At 54.0% G+C, this 12,490-nt stretch overlaps 1 protein-coding gene and 1 long non-coding RNA gene across 3 annotated transcripts in view; one reads left to right on the forward strand and one right to left on the reverse strand.

Annotated features, from left to right (window-relative positions):
• The window catches only part of SLCO2A1 (solute carrier organic anion transporter family member 2A1), a 77,874-nt gene that overhangs the window by 54,495 nt on the left and 10,889 nt on the right, over nt 1-12,490 (forward strand). The window contains exons 4-10 of one of the 2 annotated variants that reach the window (XM_059064832.2): nt 3,328-3,555; nt 4,347-4,445; nt 6,388-6,524; nt 8,344-8,422; nt 8,934-9,098; nt 10,137-10,326; nt 11,923-12,088. In XM_059064832.2, the coding sequence (XP_058920815.1) occupies nt 3,328-3,555; nt 4,347-4,445; nt 6,388-6,524; nt 8,344-8,422; nt 8,934-9,098; nt 10,137-10,326; nt 11,923-12,088 (1,064 nt within the window). The remainder of the gene's footprint in view (nt 1-3,327; nt 3,556-4,346; nt 4,446-6,387; nt 6,525-8,343; nt 8,423-8,933; nt 9,099-10,136; nt 10,327-11,922; nt 12,089-12,490) is intronic. The other variant, XM_067033774.1, reaches the window with a different exon arrangement.
• Nucleotides 4,204-8,922, reverse strand: LOC136794228 (uncharacterized). The gene is made up of 3 exons (XR_010840631.1): nt 8,703-8,922; nt 4,850-5,006; nt 4,204-4,475 (listed from the first exon to the last, which is right to left on the reverse strand). It is a non-coding gene; the product is annotated as an uncharacterized lncRNA (long non-coding RNA).

The following is a 12,490-nucleotide window of genomic DNA, read 5'->3' on the forward strand; positions in this document are numbered from 1 at the left end:
ACGGTCCTGAGAATCAGGCCCTTGCAGCCTCACTGAGGCACACCAGCCTTCCTACAAAGGGGCAGGCACAGCCATCAGCCATGCTGACTGACCAGCGGGTCCAACTTTTCATGCCTGCTCCCCTTTCTGGAACCGTAGCCTACTAGCCCTTTAATGACCCATAGGGACTCTCCCTGTCCAGCCACCTTATGGTCTCTGCCTAAAGGGAAACTGAGGCTCAGAGAGGTTCAGAAACTTGCTCAGGATCACACAGCTACCTAGGGCTAAAACCAATTTTTCTTTCTTTAGAATAAAAAAATGCCTTTATTGTGATATGATTGACATGTAAAAAGCTGTACATAGTAACGTATAAAACTTAATGAATTTGAGGATGAGTATACCCATGAAACCGTCACCACCATCAAAGACACAGACCTATCCATCACATCCCAAAGTTTTCTCCTGCCCCTTTATTATTATTTTTGTGTGTGTGTGTATGTGTGTGTGTGTGTGTGTGTGTGTGTGTTAAGAACACTTAAGTTCTACCCTCTTAGTAAATTTTGAGTATACAGTGCAGTATTGTTATCTACAGGCGCTATGCTGTGTAGTAGATCTCCAGAACTTATCTGACATAACTGAAACTTTATACCCTTGACCATCACCTCCCCATTTCCCCCTCCCCCAAGCCCCTGGCGATCACCATTCTACTCTCTGCTTCTTTGTGTTTGACTGTTTTAGATTCCATATATAAGTGAGATCATACAGTATTTGTCTTTCTGTGTCTGGCTTATTTCACCAAAGCCAATTTCTTGACTCTTTATACCATGTGTTTGTTTCGTCTCTTTGTCTCGGATTTCAGCAAAACTCCCAGCAGCCAGCCCCTTTCCAGGATACCTCTACCTGGGAGGAAGTTCCCAGCCACTTACAGAGGTCAGAGGCCTCATGTGTTTGAACGTAACTAGAGATGGGTAGAGGAATCTCCCCAGGCCTGGCTCCTCCATCCCTGCAAAATGTGTGTTGTGTCTTTTCAAAGCTGCCATTTCAGATTTGATTTCATTAAGGACTTTGAGTCAGGCACACATGGGTTCAAATACCAGCTCTGCCCCAGAGCAGCTACTTATGTGGGCCAATAACCCCTGTGAGCACGACAAAATGTATGTCACAGCCTTGGCAGTGTCTGCCTGTGCAGTTAATAGAAGCTTAAAAATTCTGGCACTGGAACTTGGATCTCTACAGTAAAGCGTGTAAGTCAGAGAAAGGCCCAATACACGAGCAAGGAGAGGCGTCAGGGAAGGTGGGGTGGGCAGAGAAACTCAGCGCTAGTGTGATGGGCCTGCCTTTCACAGGCCTAGGGCAATGGCTATGGAACAAAGAAATAAGAAGTGGGAGAGACATTGTTAAATTTTGATGAAAAAATACATATATATATTTTTTTGCGGTACGCGGGCCTCTCACTGTCGTGGCCTCTCCCGTTGCGGAGCACAGGCTCCGGACGCGCAGGCTCAGTGGCCGTGGCTCGCGCGCCCAGCCGCTCCGCGGCACGTGGGATCCTCCCGGACCGGGGCACGAACCCGCGTCCCCTGCATCGGCAGGCGGACTCTCAACCACTGCGCCACCAGGGGAGCCCGAAAATAATATTTTTAACTTAAAAGCTTTTACTGTTGCTTTATTTCAAAAGTATCTTGTGTTCATTATAGAAAAATTAGAAAGTACTCTGAGGCAAGCACACACGCACAAAGATCACCACAATCCTATCACCCTGAGAGAACCATGGTCTTCCAGAGTTTTTCTCTGCATATTCCATTAGGCCGCATACATTTCTTCTCCAAAACCACTAGTTATTTTTTGACTCTACAAGATGTTACAGCTGTCTTTGCATGTCAGTAAGGCTACCTCCCCACCCTTATTCTAAGAGGTGTCTCCTATTTACCCGTGTGGTTAGACCACTACTCTCTATCCAAACCCTGAATTGAAAGGTGGGACAAAGGGTGTGGAGTGGGAGGAGGGAGGTACAGAGGGATACTCACAAAAGTCTGGGGCTGGCCGTTGGCCTGGGTGCACACAGCTCCCTTGCACACGGCTGGTGTCAGGTCTGGAAGACCTTGACCAGACAGGCGTCTTGGCCCCCTTTGCCAAGGGGCCCCCGGATCGATGGGGGAGCCCCCTAGGCCATGTCCTACACAGGCACTAGGATAGAGGACAGGAGATGCTGGGGCCAGGCTGGACAAGCATGTGTGTCTGCGGGAGGTGAGGGGACGATGAGGGGGCAGACCCCTCCCCTGCCCCACCGTCCAGAGTAGCCCTGAGCTCAACAGCACTGGGCAGAGTCCAGTGTGATGGACAGATCTCGTCCACGGCCCTCATTTTTCCTCTCTGTGGGACTCTGAGGCCCACCCAGCTCAGAGCTCTGCCATCTCTGGGAGGACCACAAATGAGAGTGAAACGGAGCTCCAAGGAGAGGGGTCAGTGACGTTAGCAGTTTGCATTGGCTTCTACAAGGCTGGAAAAGAAGGCATCTCATGGAAAGGAGCCCTCGGGAGCCCTCAAGGCCTCGGAGGGCTGACAATGCTCTTTGTTTAGTGTGGGCCCAATTGGAAACAGTGGCATGGGAGTGACAGTCCAGCCTGGCCAGGTCCCCAAAGCCATAGGCACTGATGCCCACAGGCCGCACTGCGGCCTCTGGGGCCCTCACAGAAGGTGCAGCCTAGCTCCCATGGGTGCAGCCTCACCCCCCCCCCCCCCATCTGTAACAGGAGAGTTTAAACCAGAGGGTCTCAAAGTCCCTTCAGCTTCCCAGGTTCTTGACCCTTGGGAGCTGCCAGGTTGGGTAAGCACGTTCAATGCCTTTGACAACAGGGCTCTCTAGCGTGACCCAATGCTGGGACCCAATCCAGGAGTGAGGGCTCTGGGAGTCATGACCCCTGGCGAGCATCCCAGGCTGGGGGTGACACCATCTTCTGTGGGACGGAATGACCTCTGTCCTGCTAAAGTGAACCACACCTTGGAGACCCGAGCCTGAGGCTGCGCACAGGGCCACTGAAGCCCGACAAGCCTGGGTGTTGATCTTGGCTTCCTCTTTCCCAGGGAGGGAGGTACTGATGCCTCCAAGCCCGGCCCCCCACCTGTACCCAGAGAGGAGAAGGAATGGATCCCCAGGAGACGAGGATGGCTCTCACACCCGACAAGGGCTGCGCCGCCTCAGGGCAGGGAGCCCACCCTCAACCCTCCTCTCACGTTTGTTTCTAGAGCCGCTCCCAGAAGGCCTGGGAGAAAGTCCGGGTCTGGAGGCCAGCTGATGCGGCCAGGACTCCAGGGTGGGGGTGACCGGAGCCCGCTGTCTCATTGCAGGGAACAGCAGCCGCCTCCAGACGGAGCTCTGTCAGAAACACTTGCAGGGCCTGCCCCCCAGCAAGTGCCACAGCAGCACCCAGGACTCCCGGAAGGAGACCAGCAGCATGTGGGGTCTGATGGTGGTGGCCCAGCTGCTGGCAGGCATCGGCACGGTGCCCATCCAGCCGTTCGGGATCTCCTACGTGGACGACTTCTCGGAGCCCAACAACTCGCCCCTGTACATCTGTGAGTCGGGCTTGAAGAGCGCTGCGGGGTGGGGGCGTGTCCTGACGGGGCCCAGCCAATGCGTGCAGAGGTCTGGGGATCTGACGCACCGGGTTTGAGTCCCAGCCCAGGCCCCAGCTCCTCACCAGCAGGATGGGGCCCACAGTCTCTGTGCGCTGGGGACGCGGGCGTACCTGAGGTGATGTATGTGAGCCCTTGGTCCCAGGGCAGGCACCGGGCAGCTCCTCGACCAGCAGTAGCTACTGCGTCTGTCGAGTCTGGGCACAGGCTGGGCACACGTGTTCTCTGCGCCATCCACTTAGGGAGAAGTTTGGCCGCAAAGAAGCATATGCAAAGCAGATAGCACGTGACCATCAGACTGAGCAAATCCTTCCCTTAGAACAAGGCACACTGAGCATCCTAAGGGCCCACGGCCCAGACCAGACAGACCACACCCAAGGCTCTGGGGCCCACAAGCTCCCCCAGGGCTGCCCACTGCCACATCGTACCTGCAGGGAGATCTGCCCACCAACACGCAACCTGGGCCAGCATCTGTAAATACCGAGGAGGCTGCTTCTCTCCCGGCAAGCGGATCTCTCCGGCATCTGGCTGGAGGAGAAACAGCTTTGGTCCTGCACATCTCAGGATCTTGAGTGGCTCCAGCCGTGCCTATAGTAAATGCCACAGGTGTGGACCTGTCAGGGCCAGGGGACAGATGGGGGGGTGTCTCAGGAACCCCTCAGCAAGGGAAAGAGCCCGGGGCTGCCACCCTCTCAATCCCTCTCGGCCTCCTTTCCTCCTCCCCTTTCCAGCCATCTTATTTGCCATCTCTGTATTCGGGCCGGCTTTCGGGTACCTGCTGGGCTCGGTCATGCTGCAGATCTTTGTGGACTACGGCAGAGTGGACACAGGTGAGTGTGTGCCAGGACCACAGCCCCCAGCTAGTCAGGACAAGGATGAAGCTTGAACTTTAAATGCTCACGGCCACCCCGCCACCCGCCCCCTCCCTCCCTCCTGTAGTCAGCGGACAGGACAGCATGGGCCTCCTCTCTCCAGGGTCTGGGGTGGGGGTGGGCAAGGGGGATGCACTGCTGAAGAAAGCACACTTTCTGCCCTAAGAAAGCACACTTTCTGCAGCAGGAAACCTTGAGACCTAGGGCAGGGCCTCAGGGGTTGCCACCACAGCTACCTGTCTTGGTGATGGTATTAAAAAGAGGTCTATGATTCTTTGATTCTAAGATGGTTTTGATTGTTTAAAAAAATATTGATAAGGGCTCTTTGGGGGAAAAGAAGCAGCACTACGTAGAATACTCACATGGGTTATGACTCCCATCCAGAGGCTTGTAGCATTGTGTTTAACCATGTGGGCACAGGTAGTAGAGAACCTGTGTCTAACCCTGGTTCTGCCTCCTCTACTGGCTGAGTGATCTTGGGCAAGTATCTTCATCCTTTCTGTGCCTCAGTTTCCTCATCTGTGAAAAGGGGCTAATGATAGTGCAATAGAGATGTTGCAGTGTTTAGAACATGCCTGATATATGTGGAGGTTGACAGGAGTGAGCTCTTTAAGAAGTGATCTGGATGAAGCCACCGTGTATCTTAGGAGGAGAAAGTACCATCCATAGACAGGAGCACACATACTGAGTTAGCTGTTCGGGGAGCCGACCCCAGGATGGACCCTGCAAGGGCATATGGCTATGGTGAGGTTGCCTTACACACCCCAGCCTCCCACAAGGCAGGGAAGGCTGACACTGTAACAGAGGGACAGACAAAGTACTTTGACAGTTCCAAGGCAGAAAAGTGCTCCTCCATGAGCTGATGAGGGAGGGCCTCCCAGGGAGGTGAGGTCTGCCTCCCATGTGGGTGCAATTACACGGGTGGTGATGGGAGAGGCCTTCCCAGTGGAGGAAACCATCCGGACAGAGCCATGGGGGGCAATGCGTGGGGCGTGTGTGGGTGATATGTAAGTTCCCACAGGCCAGATGTGGCTGGAAGGCAGGTCCAAGCCAGACCTTCAGGAATAACACACACCCCCCACCCCCCAGTGCCCAGCACCCAGATCAGAACCTGCCTGTCTCACAAAGAATGTGGGCAGGCCTTAACCCAGTCATGCTGCCAGAGCCCCTAGACTCCTGTCCCTGGGGCTGTCTGACCACAATGTCATCTGCTCAGGGTCACCCACCTGTACTTCAAAGGAAAGGGCAAAGCTAGCGGAGCTGTCTGCTCAGGGTCAAGCCATCTTTGCCCTTCACTTGTACTTCCTGAGTTGGGTCCTGGCTCTTCGTTGCCCAAAGAGACTAGCAACTGAGCTCCCAGGCCACCAGGGACAGCACCCAGGAAAGTGTTGGGCTGAGGGCTGTTCTGCTATCTTCTCCCTCCCTCCATGCCCATGTAGTTTCTTTACAAAGAGAAATACAGTGGCAGACCCTCAGACGTGGATGGGAGACTACAAAGAAGAAAACATCTCCTTCAGAGGCCTGGTAGCCTACTCTGTTGGTGGTTGTTTTTTTAAGCATCTAAGGATTATGAGGCCTCCTTTCTTAGGGATCAATAAAGTTGGGAGGCAGTAGCATCCAGTGATTAAGAGTGCAGGTTTGGAAACCGCGAATACATGCATGGGTTTGAAAACTGACCGATGAAATGGCGCTTGCAGGCCAAAGTTAACCTCACTGATCCTCCCTAGTGGCCTCTGCTCTCTGAGAAGACCAGAGAGGCCTCGGGAGAGAACGCCGTCTGGACGAAGATGCTAGCTCACAGCTTACCTCTTGTCCATCGTGGGAAGAAAGATCCCCCGATCAGTAAGGTGAGATCATGCATTCATCCAACAAACACTTGTGTCCTTTGTTTTCTCTTCAGCTGCAGTTAACTTGAGCCCCGGAGACCCCCGATGGATAGGAGCCTGGTGGCTGGGCCTGCTCATTTCCTCAGCCTGCCTGGTTGTTACCTCTTTCCCCTTTTTTTTCTTTCCTCGAGCAATGCCCAGAGGAATGGAGGTAAGCTTCTGAGAACCCACAATTCTACCTATTATAAGAGTTTCATAAAAGTAGGTAGAGGTAGCAAATAAACAGAGCTGAGAAGTTGCAGCAAGTTAAGTAAATTCTGGGTGAAATCTAAACAAGTTTCATGATACAGGACTTCTGAGAGACTTTGAGAGGTGAGAGTGCTTGTGAATTTCCAAAAGATGGTATCTCATCAGTGTTCCCTTACTGTGTTAGCATCTCAGAGATTAGGAGGGCTCCAGGGAATGTAGTTTGGGGAAACACTGAGTTCATCTAAAGTGGAATAAAGAATTAAGAGCCAATAAAAGCTGAATATGTGACCTGGAGCAGTTGACTTTTGCATGTAATGGGGCCGGTCATGTCTAATCCTAAAGGACTGAGTAAGAAGGGGATTCCGAGTGCTGCAGAGCCTGAGGGTGGGCTGTGAGTGGAGCATACTTTGAGCCGACTGCCCTGCCCTGCATCTTCCAGTCATATCTGTTGGGGAAAGAAATCAGGGAAGGATGAGAATGGAAAACAGTGGGGAGAAGTCTGGGTGGGGGCCTTACCCTTAGACCGAAGGGTCTAGAACTTGTTCTGATCCCATGAAATTCTGAGTGACTGGTGCCACTGAGGTGAAACATGGTAGCTGGGTCAAGGTTGAGGTTGGAGAGTTGGGAAGGAATGAAGGCTGGAGATCTGATGAGGCCAGTGTAGAGATGGGGGATGCAGCTGAGGACCGAGGCCATGGCTGCCGGGCAGATGAGGCAAGGGCAGGGGTAGATGTCCTCGGAGGGGGTGCCAAGAGGGGGTGCTGGAGGGGGCGCAGTGAGCTGAGAGGGGCAAAAATTTGTGCCGAGCTTCGGAGCCAGAGGCAGAGCTGGACGTCTGGCAATGAGGTGTGTGAGATCTAGGCCCAGCTTGGAGGAGGGGCGAGGGTAGAGGGGCCTCCGCTTGTCTTGAGGAAGAATTTCAGAGGTTGGCAGCACATCGGGGTGGTTTTGGGGGGAGGCAAACCTGAATCCAGCTCTGCTACTTGTCAACTAGCTGAGGCATCCTAGGCAAGTTTCCTTGCTCCTAAGTCTCCCTCTGCTTTAAAATACTGGAGATAGAGTCCCTATCTTGGGAGGAGGTTGTGAGGAATGGGACATTGTATGCAGAGCACTGGGTGTGGTGCCCACCGTGGAGAAAGCACTAAAAGAACAGGAGCTCCTAGGCCTGCTGATGAGTCCCCTGGGGGATCCTAATGGTATCAGAGCTCAGGGGCCTTGCATCTGTGTGGTGGTTCAGAGCTGGGGGCCTCAGGCTGCAGCTAACAAGTTCACTGAGGAGGTCTGCACCGAAAGTGCAGGCCAAGAGCCAGGTCAGAGCCTTGAACAGGACCCAACTTTGGGCCCAGAAGAAAGAAGGGACTCCATAGAGGAGATTGAAAGAGAGAGCTGGAAAACAGAGGTCATTCTAGACCAGAGCGTCCCAGAAGCCCGCAGCCCCTGGAATCTGGGGACAGGGAAGAAGTGTAGCCATGACAGACAGACGAGGGGTGAGATCCACTCAGATGCCTTTTGGCATCAGCCAACAGTTAGATACAAAATAATATGCCCAGGTATGAAATAATATCTTGGGAGGCCCTGGCATGGACGCGTTCTGGTTGGTGGCCAAGCACCGGGCTCACCGACACATAGGTGGTGATGGCTTTGGACGCCCTCCCACATACACCCGGGGTGGCTGACCACTGCCCAGCCCTGAACCACTAAGACCAGAAGGATCAAGGGCCCAGGGAAGGTGGCTGCAGGGAACCTGGGTTATTAACCCTCACCCCCTTCACTGCCTTCAGAGGACTCCCACCATAGCGGATGAGGCAAGGAAGATGGAAGAGGCCAAGTCAAGAAGCTCCCTGGTGGATTTCATTAAACGTAACTGAGTGACCCGGCAGCCCTGGGAGGGCTGGCTTGGGGTGGGGGCGGTCCGGAGTAGCCCAGCCCATGCGGTGTTAGGTGTGTTGAGGGGCACTAAAAGCAGGTGGTCTAAAATTGGCCAACCTCTCAGGAGGGGCTCTGCCAGGGGCCCTGGTGACTGCTGCTGTGCAGATAGCAGGAGACCCAAACTCAGACGGAGGTAGCCCCACCCACACCGCCTGGCCCACGTTCTCCTCTCCCCCCCCTTCCCGTGGATGCAACCATCATGCACACTCACCCTCCGCCTGACTTCTTCCAGGCCTGTCCTCCTTTCATTCAGCCCACGAGCGTGTTGAGTGGAGCCCCAGTGGCTGTGTGCCCCCAACAGGCCACTGAACAGCTCAGGGCCTGGATTCCGCCCTGAGGAAGAGAGAGGAGCTGCCTTGGGGGGAGGAAGGGCAGTGGCCGGTGTCACGGACCCCTGTGACCACTGCCCGGAGGCCCGGGCCTGACGGCAGTCTGTTGGCAGGGTTCCCCCGCATCTTCCTGAGGCTCCTGATGAACCCGCTCTTCATGCTGGTGGTCCTGGCCCAGTGCACCTTCTCCTCCGTCATTGCCGGCCTCTCCACCTTCCTCAACAAGTTCCTGGAGAAGCAGTATGGCGCCTCCGCGGCCTATGCCAACTTCCTCATCGGTGAGTCCCCTGGGTGCCGCCGCAGCTGAGCCCTCCTTCCACCCACCCAGGGCCGGGAGCCCCCAGACTGGACACAGGCAGGAGCCAGCGGGTTCTTGCCCGAGAGAAAGAATTTTAAGGACATTCTTCCAGGTTGGCAATCTAGACCGTTCTTGGCAGATTTCTTAGGCCCCTATCATTCCAGACAGGAGTGGGCGGAGGCTGGGGGATGACTTCCTCCCCGTCAGAGGGGCTGAAAGAAAGCCTGACTGCCTCCCAAAGGCCCTGACATCATCAGGGGCGACAAAGGAAAGAGAGAGGATTGAAGTGGGGGCTGGGCAAGATGCCTCTGGGTGTTTTCCTTCTTCTCCAATGACTTGAAGACATTCACCTGCATAAGGAGTAGGGGGCCCAGTGATTCTCTGTCCCCGCTGCACTTTAGGCTCCCCTGGAGAGCTTTAAGACATAGGGACGCCCAGGCCCCACCCTCAATCAATGAAAGCAGAATGTCCAGCATCCAGCATCGGTGTTTTTTGCAGCTGAGGGTGAGAAGCACTGATGTGGTCCCACCAAGTACCCAAGGGAATTATGGGGCCCAGTTCACCGGTGAGCTTGACCATGTGGAAGAGGCAAGGGGTCAGGGCGTGACCCCTGACCTCCTGTGTGGCTCTTGGCTGTGACATCACGCCTCTAGCCTTTGGCCTCTGACTAGCGCATCAGGCAGGGGGCACCACCAGTGCCTTGCTAATAACCCCATGTGATCATAGTTCAAGGATGGGCCAGGTAATGAAAGGCGCTTAATAAGTGCACATTCAACCCACATCCCTTTGGCTGCTAGGGCCCCACTTCTTTCTTTATTCTTGGCACAGGCAGGGCAGTCTGCCGTGTCAAGATAGCTCTGCAGTAAATGCTCAATTAATGTCGTTTATTACTATTGCAATTAATCATATTGAATGTCGCTTCAAGAAGCCATGCCCCCTTCCCTGTGGTCCAGCTCAGTGTGAGGCCCCCACACACTGCAAGGCCTGTGCACCCAGACCAGTTTCTCTCCATCTGTAGGTGCTGTGAACCTCCCTGCTGCGGCCTTGGGGATGCTGTTTGGAGGAATCCTCATGAAGCGTTTTGTTTTCTCTCTGCAAACCATTCCCCGCGTGGCTGCCACCATCATCACCATCTCCATGATCCTCTGTGCTCCTCTGTTCTTCATGGGCTGCTCCACCCCAGTCGTGGCAGAGGTCAACCCCCGCAGGTAGTGGGAATGAGGCTGGGGCCAGAGCCTGTCTGTGGCTGCCACACGTCTTCCTTTCTGCTCCTTCAACTGTCCTCTCTCCTTTTCCCTTGTTGATCTAATCTCTTATGTGGCAACTGAGAAAATCAGATCTTGAATAGTGTGCTCAATTATGAGAAGAAATCAGAGGGTCCTAGTGGGTCACAAGCAATCAGGGTTAGGGTTCTGTTTTTTAAGAAGCACCAAAAGCTAATTAGTTTGGTTTCAGGATGAATCTGTAGTGCTGTGAGCCTCAGGAACCAGGAAATAGCTACCTTTAGCATCCACTCTGTACCGGCTAAAATTACAGAGTCTTACTGAGCTGCCAAAGAAAGATGAGAGACGGAGACCTGCAAAGATCTGGGAAAGAACAAGGAAGGTGATGACAGACTTGAAAAATTAGGGCAGGTGAGGAAGAGGGCAGGTAAAGTATACCTGTCGGTTTGCATAAAGCAACATGGTTTTAAGTTCTAAGTCTGGCTTCATGTTCAGGAAGTGCTTTGGGGCCCATGAGGGAGTGTGCCGAGCAAGGAGCAGTTACTTTTTTCCTGGGAGCCGCCTTTCAACAGCTCTTCTTTAAGATTTTGCCCGGTGAGGTTGCAATACTTGGAGATGCCATACTTTTCAGCCTTGGTGTTTTCTCTTTCTCTTTGAAAGAAACTCTCCTGTCTCTGGTGGGTATGAGGGAAGGGAGTGTCACTCAGGATGGGACCCCCCACCCCCTGGTTTGTACTGGTCTTCTGGCTGTGGATTGAGAGAAACCAAGAAGGCTTTCACTGGGAGTTTAGCACGGGGTTTTGTCATCAGACCAGGGCCTAGTTCTGGTTGGAGGAAGTTACTTAACTTATCTAATCGTCAGGTTCCTTCATCCACAAAAGGAGCACCACTAATTGTAGACTTACTGCGAGATGGCAATGGCGATGGCGCATGAAAAGCCCTCGGGCACAGTGCCTGGAGCTTGAGACATGCCCATTAGCTAGGATTAGTATAATTATTTTAGCAAAGCTCTGAACTGTGGTTTATCAGCCCCAATCCGGACCCTCCCCTAAGAAGATCAGGAATATCAGATATGGTAAGATCGGTGAGATCAGCCAGTGAAATCCCTTGGTTGAAGCTCAGGGGAATGGAGTGACCTGGGTGATGGCTACATAGACCCAGAGACGGGAGCCATCTAGACCCTGGATTGCCTCAAGGGGCCTCAGCCCGAGCTCAGATGAAAGAGAAGGGAAGGGAAATTATTGCCTCTGACTTTCCCGTAGCATCTGCCATCTCTCTCATCAGAGTCCTGACTGGTTGGCTGTCTCGCCCCCTTCTGAAGTGGGGGATTTGCCAACCGAGCATTTCCAACGACTGGTAGTTTGGGCTCCTACTAGCAGAAGAAGCAGAGGTGCCAGGAGCACCGGCCAAATTCACTGTTGACCCCAACAGGCATAATTCAGATCCCTGGGTGGCGCTGGCCCAAGACAAACAGCGACGCACAGGCACACTCACCAGGCAGGGAACTCACACTGGGCTGGAGTGGAGAGGTTTTCCTTTGGTCTTGCTTTGTTTGATTCCCATTTCCTGTTTTGCTGGCAGCACATCCAGTTCTATACATCCACAGCCTCCTGCCTGCCGCAGGGACTGCTCCTGCCCAGATTCCGCCTTCCACCCGGTCTGTGGAGACGATGGGGTTGAGTACCTCTCCCCTTGCCATGCTGGCTGCAGTGAAATCAACATCAGCTCTACAGTCTCCAAGCAACCGGTAAGGGCCGGAGGGGCCCCGGGCCACTGCCCAGTGCGTGTCCCTGCAGCCCGCTCCTCCACTCGGGATGGGGAAGCCTCCACCCTGCTCGTTCCCAACATCCTGGCCTCTGGGCCACACCCAGCCTCTCTCCACCTCCCCTACCCTAGGGTCATGACCAGATGCTTACAGCCTAAAGTCAATTAAAGATTGGCCGATGTCCAACAGATTCACATTCCTGAGGCCTAACAATGCTCAGAGCAGAAACAATCCAGAGCCCCCCTTCAGCTGAGGCCTGCCGGTCTCACCCTGACCGATCCTAATGGGCCTGTCTGCGTCCTGGCTGTGTTGCAAAGCCACACGGACTGAGCCAGATAAATCGAGGGCAGAGGGCCTCTGTGATGTGGACCTGGACGCTTAGAG

The sequence above is a fragment of the Kogia breviceps genome, chromosome 5 (genome assembly GCF_026419965.1).
Source record: "Kogia breviceps isolate mKogBre1 chromosome 5, mKogBre1 haplotype 1, whole genome shotgun sequence".
NCBI classification, from domain to species: Eukaryota; Metazoa; Chordata; class Mammalia; order Artiodactyla; family Physeteridae; genus Kogia; species Kogia breviceps.